At 46.1% G+C, this 18,198-nt stretch overlaps 1 protein-coding gene and 1 pseudogene across 2 annotated transcripts; one reads left to right on the forward strand and one right to left on the reverse strand.

Annotated features, from left to right (window-relative positions):
• The first annotated feature begins 1,184 nt into the window (after positions 1 to 1,184).
• On the forward strand, positions 1,185 to 9,481 carry LOC102879454 (keratin, type II cytoskeletal 2 oral). Of its 2 annotated transcripts, XM_006904554.1 has the most exons (9): positions 1,185 to 1,795; positions 2,916 to 3,136; positions 4,486 to 4,546; positions 5,205 to 5,300; positions 5,867 to 6,031; positions 6,141 to 6,266; positions 6,919 to 7,139; positions 8,591 to 8,625; positions 9,051 to 9,481. In XM_006904554.1, the coding sequence occupies exons 1-9, from the start codon at positions 1,205 to 1,207 to the stop codon at positions 9,479 to 9,481; spliced, it is 1,947 nt and encodes a 648-aa protein (XP_006904616.1). In that variant the 5' UTR covers positions 1,185 to 1,204. The 2 variants fall into 2 exon arrangements, with proteins under 2 accessions (XP_006904616.1, XP_024901420.1); XM_025045652.1 differs by lacking the exons at positions 8,591 to 8,625; positions 9,051 to 9,481 and having other exon boundaries at positions 1,205 to 1,538; positions 1,629 to 1,795; positions 6,919 to 7,143.
• A 4,590-nt stretch (positions 9,482 to 14,071) lies between these two features.
• Positions 14,072 to 14,601, reverse strand: LOC102879700 (annotated as a pseudogene).
• Between the last annotated feature and the right edge of the window lie 3,597 nt (positions 14,602 to 18,198).

Below are 18,198 nucleotides of genomic sequence, written 5' to 3' on the forward strand. Positions count from 1 at the left end.
AAGACTGGGGTGGGACCTGAGTCTAGATATTCATATTCTTAGCCACTGGTCATCAGCCAAGTTAACACATGTTTATGTTGTGCTGACCCTATGCAAGAAGCTGGAGATTCAGAATGAGTAGGATTCAATCCCTTCCTTCAAAGAGCTCAGGGCCTAGAGGGATACTGACAAAAATACAGACGTATACGTTATGTCATGGCCATCGTGGGAAAAGTACAGGATATGGTGGGAAAACAGAGAGGGGTCTTTAACTCAGACCAGATGGTGAAGGAGATAGGAGATCCTAAGGCTGCCAGATCTGATACAGCACATACTCTTCTCCTAACATGAATGGGCTCTCTGAGCTGACTTCATCAGCCAACTGGAGGATGCCTACATTCTGTCCACTGTTGCTTTTGGATCCATAAATCCCCTGCTGTTGGTCTAGGATGGTGGTGGAGGGGCTTGGTCAGAGACTCCTCTTTGCCCACGTCCATTTCTTCTTCTCAAGCCTCATATTTGTTTGCTTCATATATGACCCTCACTTTTCCCATAGGTCAGACACTTTATCTTCAATTTTGTTTCCCATGGGCAGCATTTTTCAGCTCAAATGGCAGGCTGGCTTACATGGATGTCTTTGGCTGAGGTGGTGCCCGAGTGCACCCTGTGGGGACAGTGTACCTCTCATCTCCCCTCACCCAACCCCAAATCCTCCTCTGGATATTTCTCTGAAGAGATGGGCATAGATGACAAGTCACTGGCACTGCAGGAAATGACCCAGCCCACCTGGAAAAGGTTGTCTGGTCCTCACCCCTGTGTCATGGAGATCAGTGGCTCCTAATTCCCTGATGTTAAAACCCAGTCATCCTGCTGGATCAGGTGCTGTTTGAGTTCCCTAAGACCCTTGAGGAAATCATACAAAGGGAGGGAGGAGAGCTCCAGTCTTTTGTCAACTAAGGCAAGTTTGGGTGATTAAGCTAAGAAAGCAAAGTCATTTTGGTCCAGAGGATTATTTCTGAGGTGTGTTGGGAACATAGAAATAACTTATTGCCTGGGAGGCAAACCAAACCCAAGATGACTCTCAGCTAATTGCTGGCCTCTCCTTCTGCCAAGCTAAACTCCTTGGTATATAAAGGCCAGTCTCCTCTGTTGTCCTCATCCTCTGCCTTCATCCTTCTCAGCTCTTGCTAAGTGATTTGCTAGCTCAACCCCAAGCTCTTTCACCATGAACAGACAAGTCTGCAAGAAGTCCTTCAGTGGCGGGAGCCAGGGCTTCTCTGGCCACTCCGCCATCGTCTCCGGCAGCAGCAGGATGAGCTGTGTGGCCCGCTCTGGGGGAGCAGGTGGAGGGGCCTGTGGGATCCGGAGCGGAGCAGGTGGCTTTGGCAGTCGCAGTCTCTATAACCTGGGTGGCAACAAGAGCATCTCCATCAGTGTGGCTGGTGGCTCCCGGGCTGGTGGTTTTGGGGGAGGGCGTAGCAGCTGTGGCAGTGGCTATGGAGGTGGCTATGGAGGTGGCTTTGGTGGTGGCTTTGGTGGTGGCAGAGGAATAGGAGGTGGCTTTGGAGGGGCTGGTGGCTTTGGAGGGGCTGGTGGCTTTGGTGGAGTTGGTGGCTTTGGAGGGCCAGGTGGCTTTGGTGGGCCTGGAGGCTTTGGGTCTGGTGGCTTCCCTGGGGGAATCCAGGAAGTGACTGTCAACCAGAGCCTCCTGCAGCCCCTCAATGTGGAGATCGACCCCCAGATTGGGCAGGTCAAGGCCCAGGAGCGGGAGCAGATCAAGACCCTCAACAACAAGTTCGCCTCCTTTATCGACAAGGTGAGGACAAAAAAGCCCAGAGGTGTTGCGGGGAGTTTGGGCCACTCGGGGGGTTGGTATAGAGAGATGCCAGTGTGATCTGCCAGGCTTAGAGACAGGGGTGTGGCTTCTTGTTCTGGTTCTGCCTTGGCTCCTACAGGATAGTGAGCATGCCTCTCTTGGTCTTTGGGCCCTGTTTTTCCAGCTGTGAAATGGGGAAATGATTCTGGGTTCAGATTTCCTTCTAGGGATGGGAGGTCAGAAAATGAGGCGAGGGTCCAAACATGCTCTTAGCTCTTTTTGAGAATAGGGCATTAGTTGTAACATTGTTTCAGCTAATGTTTATTTGCTCTTGAAAAGCAATTGCTTGATAATCTAAACTAGCTGGTAAACAAACTTGCGCTAGTAGACATCTTGGGACTGCCTCTCAATGATGAGTGGCAACTGACTTAACCTTCCGAATGGTGCTGTGCTTCAGCCGCTATCAAATCGAGTGGTCCATGCTGGGACAGGAGAGGGTGTGCTGGGTTTGGAATGTGAGCCTGGGATGGCAAGTTAAGCCTCAGTCAGCTGTAAGCCAAGTAACTGAGAGGGGAAACAGCTAAGGAAAATTTGAAACAACATTGCGAAAGTTAGATCTCGTTGACTGTTTTTACTGCCTGTACAGAGGTGAACAAGTTTTCACTTAAAAAACAATGATAAATAACTTTATTTATGCTGCCCTCCTTTAGTTTTATTCTGAAAGATCCCAATAGACTAGGGTAGTGTGTGGTTTGACTCCTAGCTTTGTCACTTAGTAGCCACATCACTTTGGGCACTTAATTAAGCTCTTTGAGCCTCAGTTTATCTACAAAATACAGATAATAACACCTCCTTTACAGGTGGTCGTGAGGATTAAATGACAGAATATGCAAAAATTGATATAGACTAAGCACTTAATATATTCTAGCTCTCCCTTTTCTAAATCCTCAAACTTCCAAAATTCCAAAAAGCAAACAAACAAAACAACAACAACGAAACCCCCAGAGGTTATTGCAGTTTGAAAAACTGGGTTCATGTCTCACATTTCTACGCTTTGGGATGGGTGGCCCCACCTGCCCAATTCAAGAGGCTGACCCCCTTTTCTTCCTTTTCTGGCCAGGTGCGGTTCCTGGAACAGCAGAACAAGGTCCTGGAAACCAAGTGGAATCTGCTCCAGCAGCAGACCACAGGCTCTGGCTCGGGCCCCAACAACCTGGAGCCTTTCTTTGAATCCTACATCAGCTTCCTACGCAGGCAGCTGGATTCGGCTGTGGGGGAGAGAGGGAATCTGGAAGGAGAGCTGAAGAACATGCAAAGCCTGGTAGAAGACTTCAAAAAGAAGTGAGGGCTCTGACCGAGGAGTTTTTACTTCCTGGGGGATTAGCAGGGAGGCGTGGCCCCAATTTGAGATTTTAACTGTTCCCAACTACACCTTCAGTCAATACTCTTGGATAGATTTATCTAGGGAAGCATGAGCAAGCAGAAGGCTGGGAGAAGGTGGGGACTGAGACTTCTAGGTGGCTGATTAAGATGTATTTTTCAGTCTCCAAGTAGGCTCCCTCCTACATCAGCCCAGACGAACAAGAAGGCCTCCCAGAGTTTGAAGCCTTTTAGGATGGAGAGACCTCCACACTTTACTATACATTAGAATTCCCTTTGAAGTTTGTCAAAAATGCACATTCCTGTGCTCCAGTCCTATTCATTTTTGAATCAGTGGGTATAGGGCAGCAACTAGGACTCTGAGTGCCCAAGATCTCCTGGGGATTCCGGACAGATTGTCCAGGCCCCACTTTGTACAGCACTCTGTGTGTGCCCAGTCCAATCCCATTTCTGCAGCTTTTGTCAACCTCCTGCATGTTTGGGGCTGTAGTGGACACCGTCTGAGGTCTGTGAGAGGTAAACAGGACCTCTCAATGTGGGAGGGAGCTCCAGATATCCTCAAAGGTCAGGACCCACCGGGGCTGGGCACACATGCTCTGGAAAGGCCCCATTCCAATTCAACTGCACAAATCTTGTGGGCACGCATAGGTAGCAGGCTCCTTGCTAGGCTCTGGGAATCCAGTGGCAACTCATATTCCCATTGCCTAAAACCTCTTTTCTCCTGGAATCATTCTGGTCTTCGACCTTCTTGAAATCCAAACTCTTGGTGGGAGATTTTAGTCATTCACAGGCACAAAGCTCATAACCTTGATGCCTTCAGAAGACATGAGTTCACTCTTACGCCAAATTTCTACAAAAGCAACTCTAATTAATGAAAAGAGAAACAGAAACAGTGGCTCTGAGCAAATATCTGTCTGGGCCTCTCATCTGCACAGTGTGCTTTGTGATGTCTGTCAGCCGGGCTAGTGGTCTGGCTCCTTGGAGCCTCCCCAAACCCTGACTGCCCATACCTCAGCCTGCCATCGAGACTTAGAGGGAGAAGAGTGAGGAAGTGGCCTGTCCTCTGAAAGGCCTCTAGGCAGAACTGGCTGTATACTTTTTGGGGTTCAGTGCAAAGTGAAAATGCATGACCCTTGTTAAAAATTATTAAGAATTTCAAGATGGCATTAAACTGAGTGTGAGGAACTTCTGAGCCCAGGTCCTGTCTCTGAGCGAGGAGGGGACATTCTGTATAAGTCCTTGAGAGTCTCTCTTTTTTTTTTTTACTTCTGAAATGTCACTGTCTAAATGTGTGCCTCTTTCTGTCTCAGGTATGAAGATGAGATCAACAAACGCACTGCGGCGGAGAATGAGTTTGTGGGACTCAAGAAGGTAAGTGAGCTGGGACAGGCAGGTCAAGGTTCTGGGCACTGCCGCCATGGAGAGAGCAGAGTCAGCTCTGGGCACAGTGACCCTATGCTGCATACAGGGAAATGAGGTGTTTGATGAGGACAGCTGCTCTGAGTAAGTACATTGCTGGTAGGGATGACATCTTACAAGGTGACTGATGAACTGATTAGTAATGTCAATTAACAATGAAAAACTTTTTGTAAAGCATTGATCAGGGTTTTCAGCCTACAGACGAACCTGGATGTTATTAATAATAACAGTTCATAAATACTTGTAACTTGTTTCAACTAGTTATCATAAAGATGAAGCAGTGAGAAGAATACCTTCATTTCTATTTAGGAGGTTGGATTTTTGGTACTGTATAACTAAAATCATGTATTAGGTAAATGTGCTTTTTCTATCCTTATTCCATGTCTGGCTACTGTGTTTTATAGTTTATTACAGCATTGAGATTTGATTGGTCAAAGCAATTAACAGAAAGAAAAACACTTTTCCTTTCTTTTAAAAGGGAGGGTGAGAAGTCACAATTAGAAGGACGGTCAAAGAGGAGAGATGAAGATTTAAGGAAGAGGTGTGGGTGGCAGGGGAGCAGAGAGTCATTCTTTTGGGTTTCTGACTGCCTCCTCCCTTGTCCCCCCAGGACGTGGATGCAGCCTACATGAACAAGGTAGAGCTGCAGGCCAAGGTGGACACCCTGACCGACGAACTCAACTTCTTGAGGACCCTTTATGAGATGGTGATTCCTTTGTTTGTCAAGCTCCAGAGCCTTCCTGTCTGCATCTCCCCAAACATGCTTCTCAAGTGCAACTTTAGGGGACAGTCAAGTGGCGGAACACTCACAAGAGCAGTGACGGGCCTCAGAGCTCAGCTCCACCCTACCCAGGAAATCTAATTTAGCTCCCCCAGCCTGCACAGACCTGGTCCACAGGGCCAGGGTCCCTCTCTATCCTCTTTACTTTCCCATTATGCTCTACACCTTCCCTCCTGCTCCTGTACTGGTGTCATGGCTACTCCTTTAGAGTACTCCGCCCTGCTGCAGTCCCATGGAAACGCACACAGGATGCTCACCGGCTGATACTTTCAGGCTGACACCTGATTATATTTGTGCATTTCCTTTTTCCTTTAGCTTTGCTGTCCGGCATCTTTTAGACTGTAGCCAGTCCTGAAATGCAAGCTTATTTTTCCATCTCACTCCTAGTTCCATCATTGGGGTATCTCTGCTGATAGGACATTCCCAACATTAATTCCCAACATTCCTTGAGGCCAGGAGATAGTGAAGGTGACCATCCATGTTCCCCACAGGAGCTGTCCCAGATGCAGAGTCATGTCAGTGACACGTCTGTGGTCCTCTCCATGGACAACAACCGCTGCCTGGACTTGGACAGCATCATTGCTGAGGTCAAGGCCCAGTATGAGGAGATCGCCCAGAGGAGCAAGGCCGAAGCTGAGGCCCTGTACCAGACCAAGGTGGGTGCCCTCACCCTATTCTCACACTCTAGTTTTAGGTTCTGCTGCCCTTCATCAAGAATGTTCCCACTCTTCGCAAAACAGTGTTGATTGGTTTCTCTTCCGTCAGCTTGGGGAGCTGCAGAACACTGCTGGCAGGCATGGGGATGACCTGAAGAGCACGAAGAGTGAGATCATGGAGCTCAACAGGATGATCCAGAGGCTGCGGGCTGAGATCGAGAGCATCAAGAAGCAGGTGGGTCTGGGCTTCATGGAGAGATCCTGGAGGTCTTCCAGGCCTTAAGGAGAAGGAGAAGCGACAGCTGTGTCTCCGCTTCATGCTTTCTCTGTTGTTTCATGGTGTCTGTCACAAGTGGGATAGCACGGTCTCTGGGACACTTTGTTCTCCCAGGTATTCCTCCTGGAGACTGGGCTTCTTGAAGTCTCCCTGTGGAGAGATGATTACTTATTCTGGTTTGCCTAGCAAATCTTGCAACTATAGGTAGGGGTGGCCTTAAACACTCAGCTCTCAGTAGGATCTGCCCTGGGTGAGCTATTAGTCACATATTTCACATAACCTTAATGGCTACGTTGTATCACTGGAATGAAGTGATTAGGAAAGAGAGTTTTTAAACAGTCTTACAAAAAAGAACCACTTACAGATCACTACTACCTTTACCAGCAAATTAGTGTTCCTTTTCTTGATGAGACATACGTTAATTTCAATGGACCAACAATGAATGAACCACTGGCAAAACTAACTTCTGTTTTTCTAAGCATGCTCTATTGGATTTCTAAGAAAGGGAAGGGAGGGATGCTGGATGGAGAAGAGATCTCCTCTCTGGAAAGATCAGCTGTTTATTTCCTGGTTGTAATGCTAATCGGTTTCTTACCTCCCCCGGCCCCAGAATGCCAACCTTCAGGCATCCATTGCTGAAGCTGAGCAGCGTGGGGAGGTGGCCCTCAAGGACGCCAATGCCAAGCTCGAAGGCTTGAAGGCTGCCCTACAGAAGGCCAAGGATGATCTGGCCCGGCTGCTGCGTGACTACCAGGAGCTGATGAATGTCAAGCTGGCCCTGGACATCGAGATCGCCACCTACCGCAAGCTGCTGGAGGGCGAGGAGTGCAGGTGAGGGGCCATAGGGTCAGCATTCTCTGGATATAATTTTAGACTAAACTTTGGTAATGAAGAAAGAGGGCAAAATGATAAGAAGAGGACAATTTAGACAAAGCGCAAAGAATCTCCTGAATGACAGCATTCAGGATTCAAGTCCCATTGTTTTTGTCAATTGAGATAAACCAACACTCCAATTTACCATGAACATCAATATTGTATTATGTACATCTGTTGAGCCTTACCACGTGCCATGTATAAGAAAAAGTGCTTTGTGGTTGTGACAAAAATTATAGTACTGTTCACTGGAACTTTCTGAGATGACAAAAACGTACTAGATCTGTGCTGTCCAATACAATAGCCATTAGCCACTTGAGAACTTGAAATGTGGCAAGTGCAACTGAAGAACTGAGTTTTACATTTAATTTAATTTTAATAAATTTAAAAAGCTTCATGTGGCTAGTGGTTATCACATTAGACAGCTTAGTATAGATAGTTCTTCAATCACCTACCCAAGCCTGAGTCCATATAGTGAGACAGCTGATACATACTCTGGAAAAATAACATAACATCAAACGGCAGGTAAGGGGTTAGTGAATGGATATCAAATGCCAAAGGTGTGTCGAGAATCGGGAGCTCTTTCTGCTGACTTGCTGCTCCATGCTGACCATGTTCATAGCTCCTGTCTTTATGCAGCTCCCAATCTGATGGAGGGAGCAGAACTAAAGTGTGAGAAAAAAATGTAGAGATTTCTTATGAGTTTCTATGAAAAGGAGTGAGAATGAAGATGGTGCGATGTGTCTTGGGAGTTGCGGGATGAGGAGGGAGTGATTGACACCTGGTGCCCACACTGGTAAGATGTGCAGACACATTCCATGTCTGCTCAGATATGTGAACATTCCTGTTCCATGGACAAGAACGAGGCCTAGGAAGATGGGCAGTGTGGGCAGGACATTTTCAAATTCATCACGTATTACGTGTCAGCTCCTTTCACATTTTACCCACCTTGAACAATCATCACCACCACCACCGCTAACACTATCCCAGGAGGGCTCACTGGGGAAGGCTTGCTGGAAGAGAGAAGTCAGAAATAAAAAAGGCAGGGCTGGGTGGAGGAGGAGGGGAAGGGCATGCTAAGGTGGGAAGTCCGTCTCAGCAGAGGAGGAGAGGTGAGGATGAGGGCTAATCAAGTGGGATTTGCCTGCAACAGATAATCTTGAGAACTAAGGGCAAGAAGATGAGAGATGGAGTGTGGTAGGTAGCTTCTGGACATCTCATCCTTTTGAAGCATCCCCCTTTTCTGGGGAGATCTGGTCAAGGAAACAGAGTTGGAATAGCCTTTATTCCTCTGAGAACTTGACCTCTTGTTAGGCAAATGGGAGAATGTGGCTCCCAAAGTTATAGACCCTCAGCTCTTCAGCTAATAACTCATTGAAGAAATAATACATCTCTCTTTTCTTTTTTAGAATGTCTGGAGAATGTCAGAGTGCTGTGTGCATTTGTAAGTAGCCCTTCAAAAACCTTCCCCCTGGGTTGTAAAAATTGGAACTAGAAACATTCTCCCTGACTGACCTTTGGGAAAGAGAGCTTGACCAATGCAAGGGGGCCAAACCATGAAATGGTATTTAGGCTTTCAGGCCATGGCCGCACCCTCTCTGTCCCTGGTGTAAGCTGGCAAACTCTCAGGCCAAAGCTAAAGCCCCTATGGTCTTAGAGAGTTCCCTAGATTGGAGAACCAGAAATTTCTGTGGATACTACTGGCTCTTGTTCTTCAAAAAGGGTACCAGAGTGCCAGGCTCACTCTTGTTTACCAACCGTGGACTCAGAAAAGTTGGGTCTCTTTCTCTAAGTCACACAGCCAAGCAGGGTGGGACTGGGATGTAGACCTAGGCCGTCAGCCTGAATAGAGTTCCTGTTCTCCTGTAGCGGTGGTCAGCAATGTCACCAGCTCAAGCAGCAGCTCTGGTGGAAGCCGTGGAGGAGGGTTCAGTGGCAGCAGCAGTGGTGGCTACAGAGGCAGCGGCAGCACCAGCATCAGCAGAGACAGCAGTGGTGGCTACAGAGGCAGCAGCAGCACCAGCACCAGCAGAGGCAGCAGTGGTGGCAACAGAGGCATAAGCGGTGACAGCAGTAGCTATGGTAGTGTGAGCGGTGGCAGCACTGGGGGCTACCAGAGTGGCAGCAGTGGGAGCAGGCTTGTCAGTGGAAGCAGTAGTTCTGTGAGCCAGAGTGGAACTGGCTCCAACTCTGGCGGCATCCAGTCCTTTGGAGGCAGTGGCTACAAGTCTGGCAGTGGAGGCAACGCCAATATCCGCTTCTCCCAGACCACCAGCTCGAGCCAGCACAGCTCCAAGTGATTTTCCAGGGCCAAATCTCCATGCTCGCCTGCTTCCCTCTCATCCTGCAACAGCACTTCCCACTCTCTGCTTGGCATCAACGGACGCCAGCTTCAACTTTGCTTTTCCTCCAGTTCCCTAGAGAAGGCGCTGAACTTCTTCCTTGCTGCTCCATCCCCAAGATGTCTTCCAGACCAGGGAGGTCTAGTTGCTAGTCTGGGATGATGATGCCCCTAGATGTGCCCTTGTGATGGCTCCTGACTTTGGACAGCAACACCTGAGCTCAAACCAATGTGCACCTTCCCAGACTGGCCTGTTCCCACTCTGGCCCATCTCCCTCTCTCACTGGGGAGTGTATGATCTGAGCTGGTGTGTTTCAGCCCTGCCCGAGGAGGGCAGTGATCCGGAGCCAGTGCTAGAGGCTTGGATGGTCAAGGTTTCCAGACTGTTGATTCCCAGGGTGCCCTCTCCACATCTGGGGAGCATATTCTGACCTCTGTTGCTTTAGTTCCCTGAGCTGTGGATCCTCTGGTGATGATTATGCTGCACTTTCTTTTCTCAATAAATTGCACTGTATCTCACATTCCAGTGTTTGGCTTTCATTCATGGAGTCACAGAATAAATCAAGACCTAAGGGTAGAGGGAAACTGGGTGTGGATGGTGATCTTCCAGATGTTCAGCAATGGGTATAAAGAACACTGGGTAGTCTTGGCTTCTCCTTTATCCATTCGGTTGGGTTTCTTGATTTAGGTCTGCCCAAGAGTATTTATGTTGCTTAAGTGGGCTCCACTCCACTCCTCCACCACCACTACCAAAGAAGTCTTCTCATTTATCCTCCTGCTTCTGAGCAGGCCCCTGTGATCAAGTCTTGGAGGAAGAGGGTTTATACAGTTCATCGAGGGAATACATTCCGCTGGGACTTTGACTCCTTTGCTCTATCCCCATGCCAGGCAGACACAGAGCAAATTCTTTTTCTACAAATATAGCTCCTGGGGCCTACAGGGGTCAGTACATAATCCACTCTTTTTCCTGACCAGGTTCTAAGCCAGTTAAAAAATAAGACAAAAGAATGAGCAAATGAAGAACCAATTATTACCTTTATTACCAACAAAACAGATATTGAAGAATGTGGCTAATGCTTTGTTGGAATGGGATTCCTATTACAGGACATCAGGACTAAATCAGATTTCTCATCTGGGCAGAAGCAGCATAGGGCCATTTTTCCTATGGGGTCAGACCCCTCATGGTAGATAGAAGAGTGGAACATAATCTTGTTATGGACAACAAGATTCTAAGAGACGGAGGAGCAGAGCTATGCAAGCCCCGTTCTTTCTTCCAAACTCACTAATCAGGTAAGAGAGAGGGTAGGAGGGCTATTCTAGTGAAGCTCACTCCAGAAGAATGTAAAATGGAGAAGATGCATGCATGCCTGATCTTTCACTGATATTTTTCAGCTGTTCTCAGAAAGCTGAAACCCAAACCCAGGGAAGACAGGGGTAATAAGACACTGAGAAAGGTTTATAAGTCATGGTAGATCATCATCACTCTCTAGAAGTCAGATCAGAGCTGGACTAATGACCTTTGTCTAATTATCCAAAGAAAGCGCCAGGACCTGGCCTCGTATTCCTGAGTTCGATTTAACTGCCTAAGCTCACCCAATCTGATTTCCAAAATAGAGCAGCCCTGGGCTTGGGACTTGGAGAAGGAAACGTTTTAAAGTTCCTTCCCTTGAGTGTTCACTACATCCTAGCTCATCTTTTCAAGGCCTATAGGCAGAAGGTGGCCCCTTTCCCCATTTATGCTTGGCACAGCTCTGGGAACTTTGGGAGCAGGGCAGGCTGTTCTGGATTGCTGTTATTATCAGGCTTTTAGAGACATAAGAAACACCACCAATCCTCAGGTGCTCTGCTCCATGTGTTGCCTGACTTACTGGGAAGAGGCTGACTGTCCTGGGTTAACCCAGCTTCTCATCAGACTGAAGCGTCAGGGTTTGGGGATGGCTGCTTCGTTTCTTTATCCATCTGTTCCATGTGTGGAAAGCTTGGTTTGGAGTGCCGTCTCAGGGCTCAGCAGAGGGTGTGGGGGCACTCAGCAAAAGTTTAGTGGTGAACTGAAAGGAAGAATAGAAATGAATAAGGAGAGCAGGACATCTTACCCCTTTTCCTCAGCTTGAAAGGAAGATGGGATGATCACACTCCAAGGTAAGATGGAGCTGAAAGTCGACAGTGAGAGCCTAGGACACCCTTGTGAATTCTTGCTAGGAGAAATGGTTGAGTGGGCTGCTGAGGGAGGCAATGAAAGACGGAAGGATATTGGAGTTGGGAGAGGGGGTCAATCAAAGCATATTAGAGAAGAAGCCTAGAACAGGTCTGGGAAGGGGAGTCTGGGCAACATGGAGGAAGGGCCAGGCTATGGGGGAGATATCCAGACCAAATCCCAGGAGAATTCTAGACTAACAACCACGTTCTATGTTCTGGACACAGGCTGGGACTAACCCATGTGCCAGTGAGTAGAGCAGGGAAGCTTCCAGGGTGTGGGCATCATGTCTGAGGCCAGGCTAGAAGCTGGGGAGGAATATTTCTAGATAACGGGAGGTTGGAAATCTTGAGCTTTCTGAGCCTCGAGGAGTTCCTCAAATGCATCTCCTATTTGAAGATACAACTGGGGCAGCTCTTTGCGTTTGAAGGCAGTTGCAGTATGTAGAGTAGGTATTTTACCTATTAGAATGGTCAAAGGGGCGACAGGAGCCTTCCCAATTGACACTTAAAATCCTATCAGCTATGTCTTTAGGATTAAACAGTTCATCTGCCAGTGGTGACAGCTTCTTTATTCTCCATCCTTTATCTTTTATTCTTTATCCTTCACTCTCTTCCTTCTCCTTTTAAAGATCTTCCCCTTTGTTATAAAAGCAATACCTACTTATAGCATACAATGTAGCAAAGTTAAAAAAAAGATCATTTATAACTTCACCACCCCGTGACATTTTCTGATGTGTATGCGTTTGCGCACACATATGTACATATATGTAGATAGGTAAATGTAAATATATTTTATAGAGTAGGATCTTACAATACATACTGGTTTATAACCTGATTTTTTATTAAATCTACTGTGGGGTTTATCCATTTATTCATTCAACAACTAGATCCGGTGCTTACCATATTCAAGGCCACTGCCCAGCTCAAGAGTAGAGTGAAGAAGACATACAGTCTCTGCCCTCATAGAATTTACGGTCTAGCTGGAAAGAAATTTACCAAATAACATCTTTCTGTAACCACAAATATAGATGGAAACTATCATTTTCTTTATCAGTGCAGATTCCTATTTTTACTTAAAAAAAATCAAAGGTACACATTGGGAATGAAACTACTATTTTTCTCCCTTTTTTCTAGTGGTGTGACATACATGCTTTCTAGTCAGTAATGCTCTATGAACACTGTACTCAGCCAAAGCCAGAGAACCATTAGAGACCTTACCACCCTGCCTTACTGAGGCAGACTTAGACCGGCAGAACGCCCTTTGGACAAGAAGAATAGAGAGTTGGAAGTGCAGAGCTTGTAGAATTACATTTTTACCAAACACACCCATGCTCCAACCAAAACCTATCTGATTTATAAAAAAAAAAGGATTTTAAACCCACATAAACACCTTAATATGCTATAAGAAAAGGATACCTTTTAGTCTATTTCCAGCAGATAGCATATATTCATTGGCATCCATCAATGTAGTAACTTCAATGGAGAAAGTGTTTTTGCTTTCATAGCACTAACAACTAGAAAGTACAAGCATTTAATACTTAGATCTTTAAGGGGGCGATCATAGAAATCCCATAATTAAATCTACTAGATGAGCCTGAGTAGTCGTCGATACACATTTTTTTTTTTTCCCCAAAAATGGTTCTAAAGAAAAAAGAAGATTCTCTTGAAACAGTGGGACCACATTAGGGCTAGGAGACAAAGGTGAAGGAACTGCACACTCAAGACCAGGAGTCGATTTTCACATGCAGTTTTCGAGGAGAGGACATCTTTTTTAGTTCGTTGCCACAGCCAAGACTAGTTCAAATTTTCCCATAATGGCGGACAGAAAATAGGAGTTTCAGAAATCTGAGGACAGGGGCAGCTGTTTTAGCACCCTAGACAAGCACTCCCCAAATAGTCTGAAACTCCACACAGGTGGGCCACTTGTTTTGAAGCACTGAAACTCTTAAAAAAAGAAGGGCCTCAAAACAGGACCTGTTTGTGGTATTTGAGACAAGGAGAGTTTGTGATGGCAGTTATTCCACTTTGTTGACACAGTAAGCCTGTATGCTAGGGGAAGGGCCTTCTGGGCTGGATGCTAGACACAGTCTTGCCCCAGGGCAGTCTTATCCTCAGAAGCACCTGAGAGAGGTGTCTCCTTTGGCAGGAGTAAAAGGGGTTAGTGAATACAAGAAGGTGATTCAGGAAAAGCAAAAGTCCCGGGAGAGTCAGGGAATTATCTTTTCAACTCATCAATAACTAACATTAATAAAAAGTTGCATTCTTTCCAAGAGATATTGTCCTGTCATCACAAGCGGGCACCTCTCCCAGCCTAATTAGTTCATTATGCCCAGAGGCTTCCATAGCCTGGAGGTTAGTGTCGTAAACTGTTCTGGGAAGCGGGCACAGAAGGTGACTTGGACAATGAAGTCGCCACTAAATCATTGCTTACGTCCAGTCCTCGGCCTTCTTTTTCTGCTCTGTAGTCTAGAAACATCTAGTGGTTTTCTGCCAGTGGTGACAGCTTCTTTATTCTTTAAACGCCAGAAAGTCTCTAAATGCGAGCAGCATGTCAAATATGTCGTCAGCCTCTTCATCTTTATGGTGCTTTAACGTTGTTGTGAAAATTGTCATGTCGAATCCTGGCATCTGCTACAGCAGCTGTTCTTTAATATACTTTTCTACCAAAGAAAGGTATTTGTTAAAAATTGGCATGTAAGTGAGTTTATTCTCTTCTGTATCTTCAAACTCCTGGTAGTACTTGTCCATGAAATTTCTCTGCAGGACCTGGAACTCGGCATCCTCATTGATAATATCCTTAATAGATGCAACCACAGAGTCAAAATCGGCTTCAGAGGCAGAAGAGACAGCTAGCGCGTAGCTCTCTTCCTCCAAAGCTTCCATCATTTCTGCTGTATCCATCTGGCTAAAGCCAGCTGCCGGGCCTCCCACCTAGTCCCCATTACTGACCTCCAGGAGCCACACCCTGCCTCCTGTCACCATGGCAGAGCTCATCATTTTTAGTGACTGTACAATATTCCATTGTATGGATGTAGCACATTTGGAAGCATATGGTATTTCTTCTTTTCTACAATAGTAAACATTGCTGCAATGAACCCACATGTCTCTGAACACTTGTCTTATTCATTTTTTTTTTTTTAAGATAACTTCCTAAATGTGGCATTTCTAGGCCACTTTTAAAATTTTGATTTATATTGTCAGACTGCTGTCTGGAAACATTGTACCAATTGATAACCTTTATGAGTAATGTATAAGACTTCCTGTTTCTCCAGTCTTACGAACACCGTGGTATTCTTTTTAATTTTTGATAACTTTCTAGGTTTGATTTTAATTTATTTGATTAATAATTGAAGCAGGACAGGGCAAATTTCCCTGAGTGGAGGGAGGCTAAGCCCTGCACCGAGAGAAGAAGAGGGTCCTCTGGCGGAGAGTGTAGAAAGAATTCAACACATACGCCCAAGTTAGAATCAACAGGAAAATTTATTAGAAAAGGGACAACACTCCACAGATAGAGTGTGGTCTCCTCTCAGAGGAAGAGAGTGAGAGAGACAGTGCAAGTGACAGAGAAAAGGCACTGAGAGGACCCTGAGTGTCCAGGGAATTCAGTTTATATATCATTCTTTAGTTCCTGTGAGTTATTGTTTAAGAGACTTTGTTAACCCATTTCCTTTGATACGGACATACAGGGAGGAAGGGGAAGAGTATGTAGCAGTGAAAAGTTAAGAATATGTAGAGTGAAAGGCCTGCTGGCATTTCCTAGCCTTTAATCCACAGGTTCCTCATGGTTTTAGCCATAGGGAAGGACTCTTGGTTCCTGTTTCCCCGTCACAGGTGTGGGAAATGGGTTGTTAGCAATCTCAGCAGAAATCTTCCTTTGTTCTGAAGGTGTCCTCCTGGCCTGGCTGCAGGGCCGATCAGCATATTGCAGTCTCTGACTGTGGCTTTATTAACATTTTGATTCTCTTGCCTCCTCCCTACATTATAATGTGATTGAGCATTATAAGTATGTTGATTTGCTATTAAATTTTCTTTTTCTGTGAATTTCTTTTTCTTTTTCTGTGAATTGTCTCTTCATTTGTTTAGTCCATTTTCTCTTTGAGTGGTCAATTTGTTTTTCTTATTAATCCGCTTGTCTGAGGCAAGGACTTGGACAACAACAGAGCCACCCAGGAGTCCAGATTCTTTGCAGAATTGGGCCAGAATTAGTGCCCTATAGGGATCATGAGAATAGCTGGTGTGGGGTGAGGAACATAGGACCTAGCCCAGGGAGAGGGAGGTCAGAGGGGAACTAACTGGATTGCAGAGAGGTGGGATCAGGTTGTGGGGTGGGGCTACCTCCCAGAGCAGTGGTAGATGAGATGACTGAGTAGGGTGAGGCTAAGAGAGAAACAGAGGCAGGATCAGCCCTACAGGGGTTAGAGGTCTGTAGTGGATGGTCACCCACTCCCAGTGCTGCTTCATTCACTTCTTCATAGCATTGACCCTAAGAACACTCCCAATACATTTCCTGCCCACAAATCTCCATCTCAGAGTCTGTTTCTTGGGAATCTGACCTGGGATGGGCAGAGGGAGCAGCCAGTGAGTGAGCGGGCTGTTAGACTGCGATATAGATGGGGGTGGGGGTGGGGATGCCTCTCTTCCAGTAAGAGCTAGTGCCCTGAAGAGAGTGAAGAAGACCCCCAGATCTTCAAAGACCCTGGAGGGGAAGGACCAGGAACAGTGAGCAGCACACTGCATATACAAAAGACCGTTAAAAAATTCCATAGAGATTTAGAGGGGAGTGGGTGTTCCTGGCTTGCTGCTATCTGATTAGCTATAAACCTTTGCCTGGGATATTCAGAAAAGTTGAGCTGTGGCTGGGGCAGGGATAGATGTGTTAATTGAGTCAGACTCCCCAGCCTCTCTCTTTCCTTCTCTGTCCATTCCGGGCATCCTTTCTCCCATTGGCTCAGATTCTGAGGGCCACACTCTGGTGCCCAAGGTCACTGAAGAAATGACTGCGGGTTAGCTGATCTCTGGCTGACAGAGATACATTTTCCCAGCCTCCAGGCTGCTCTGCCTGACCTTCCCCAATCCAACCTTACTGGCAACTGTGGACAGCAATTAGCAAATGAATGCACTAGAGCTCCTTTCTCATTTCCCCAGTTCAGACTAGTCATTTGGTTGTTTCAAACCAGACGTTCTGCCTCATTCAAGGCAGGGTTACTCACAGTCAAGGCAAGTACAGTTCACATTTGAATGCCCATAAATTCATTCACTTTTTGCCCTGAGAAACTGCTAATTAAGATGCAAGGTTTTAGCTGGGCAACAATAATTTTTTTTTTTTTTTTTTTTTTGTGATGGAAGTACAAAGAAAACCTAGACTTGAGGCATTTCTAACAGTCTTTTTTTTCAGCTTTGCATTGTTATTGATGTTTAGTTGGAATTAAGTACGACTTTTAATATAGGCTGAACCACACATGGCTGATGCCCTGAGTCTTCCAACCCCTGCCTCACCCACCACAAATCTACACACACACACACACACACACACACACAAACACACACACACACACATTCACATTCACTTGACTAACTTTTTGAAACAGAAGCACTAAACTGTAATGATGGTAACAACAGCAACAAAAGCATGAGCAACAGCACACATGAACTTTGGAGAATGAGGACCCTGGTGAGAAAAGCATATGTTGTTTGGTTGATGTGTGAGAGGTGATTTTCTGTCATTGTACATAAGGATGACACTATTAGCTAAGAGCTAATGTGTATTGAGTCCATGTTATGCACCAGGTCCTGTTTCAAAATAATTTAATCCTCACAACAATCCTACGAACTAGATTGTTATCCTCATCTTATTGATGGAAACCAAGGCACAATGAGTTAAACAAGTTACCAAAAGTCATGTAACTAGGAGGTAGGAAGCCAGGATGTGAACTCAGGCAGTTTTACTACAACATGACTCTACTGACACAAAGGCCAGTGAGATACAAGGGGAGAGAAGGTTTTCTAGTAGTGGATTCTTTTCATCCCAAGACTCAAAATGTCCAGCTCTGGTGTTCTGAGGTCTCCTTGTCCTCTCTGGTGTTTTTGTGAATTAGAAATTGGTATTTTCTCTGTGCAGACACAGCTCCACAGACACATGACTTGGCAAAGAACAAAACTTTGTGCAAAGTAAAAGGTGACTGTGCTCTGGATGGACACAGCCCATGCTATAGCACACACTTTGGTGACTAGAATGAGGATTGGATTTTAGCTCTTTCATACTCTTGGCCTGAAACTCTTGTGCAGGATACAACATGCACAACTGTACACGGTGGCCCTGGTGGTTTTCTGTCTGAGCCCTGAGATCTGGGAGGAGAGGAACTATCCCTAATCTCTTGTTTACTCTCCTTGGTCTGTTCCAAGCCCAGTATAAGCACCTACTGGAGGTGGGAAAAACTGTAACCTCCAGTACACCCAGACTTCCTTCCTTCCTTCCTTCCT

This window comes from Pteropus alecto, unplaced genomic scaffold, assembly GCF_000325575.1.
Source record: "Pteropus alecto unplaced genomic scaffold, ASM32557v1 scaffold220, whole genome shotgun sequence".
In the NCBI taxonomy this organism is placed as follows: Eukaryota; Metazoa; Chordata; class Mammalia; order Chiroptera; family Pteropodidae; genus Pteropus; species Pteropus alecto.